Source organism: Seriola lalandi, unplaced genomic scaffold (genome assembly GCF_002814215.2).
Source record: "Seriola lalandi dorsalis isolate HSWRI2012SDOR001 ecotype SW California unplaced genomic scaffold, Sedor1 jcf7180002054723, whole genome shotgun sequence".
Classification (NCBI taxonomy): Eukaryota; Metazoa; Chordata; class Actinopteri; order Carangiformes; family Carangidae; genus Seriola; species Seriola lalandi.
The window spans coordinates 16,676-17,482 of record NW_019525276.1 but is presented as its reverse complement, the minus strand read 5'-3'; the positions used below and the strand labels follow the sequence as shown (position 1 = coordinate 17,482).

At 55.5% G+C, this 807-nt stretch overlaps 1 protein-coding gene across 1 annotated transcript in view; it reads right to left on the bottom strand.

The window, feature by feature from the left end:
• Positions 1-6: 6 nt before the first annotated feature.
• The window catches only part of LOC111668255 (GTP-binding protein 2-like), a 9,004-nt gene continuing 8,203 nt past the window's right edge, over positions 7-807 (bottom strand). The window contains exons 9-10 of the mRNA XM_023424266.2: positions 356-562; positions 7-250 (exon numbers count right to left, since the gene is read on the bottom strand). Coding sequence (XP_023280034.1) covers positions 50-250; positions 356-562 — 408 coding nt within the window. The 3' untranslated portion in view covers positions 7-49. The remainder of the gene's footprint in view (positions 251-355; positions 563-807) is intronic.

Below are 807 nucleotides of genomic sequence, written 5' to 3'. Positions count from 1 at the left end.
CGGAGCTCGACATCTGTCCATCCAGCTGTGCGGGATGAAGGAGGAGTCTTTAATGCTCCTGCAGGTTCTGGTCGTGGTTCTGGTTCTGGTTCTGGTCGTGGTTCTGGAAGGGGGGCAGCAGGCGGCTGACGTGGCCGATGCCCTTGGTGACGCCCTCCCTGAAGAGCAGCTTGGCGCCCAGTCGCAGGTACTCCGGGTGTTTGATGAATCGGAAACGAACCACGGCTCTCTCGCCGGTGCGCAGCTCGTCCTGCAGCAGAGAGAGAGAGAGAGAGAGAGAGAGGAGGTCACATGACGAAGTGACACACACACGGCAGAGAACCGATCACACGCTTCATGTCGTCTACCCACCGACCTTTCCGTGAAGGCACTCCACGGTGGCCGTCTGCCTGACGTTGCCCACGTGCACGGTGACCTGTGACCCCCGGCGGAAAGTCTTGGCGTGGAAGAGCAGGACGATGGCGGCTTCGAACTGACAGCAGATGGTCGGGTTCATCTTGGGACTGACCATCACCATGCCCTGCAACAACCAATCAGACGTCACTGTCATCACACGCTGACATCAGCTGCGTGAGGTCGTTCATTCTTCCTTCTTCACTCTGCTCTTCTCTTCCACAGAGAAATGCACACAGCCTGTATTCAGAAACTGAGCCTTAAAACCAGCCGTCAGGACTTCTGGAACTTTGTGATGTCACAACAAAGCAGTCACCAAGCCCCGCCCACCTGGACCCACCATCCAAACCTTGCAGGATTTGGTTTCTCTGAGTGTTTTTACCTGAAATCTGATATATTTTTATTGGATCACTC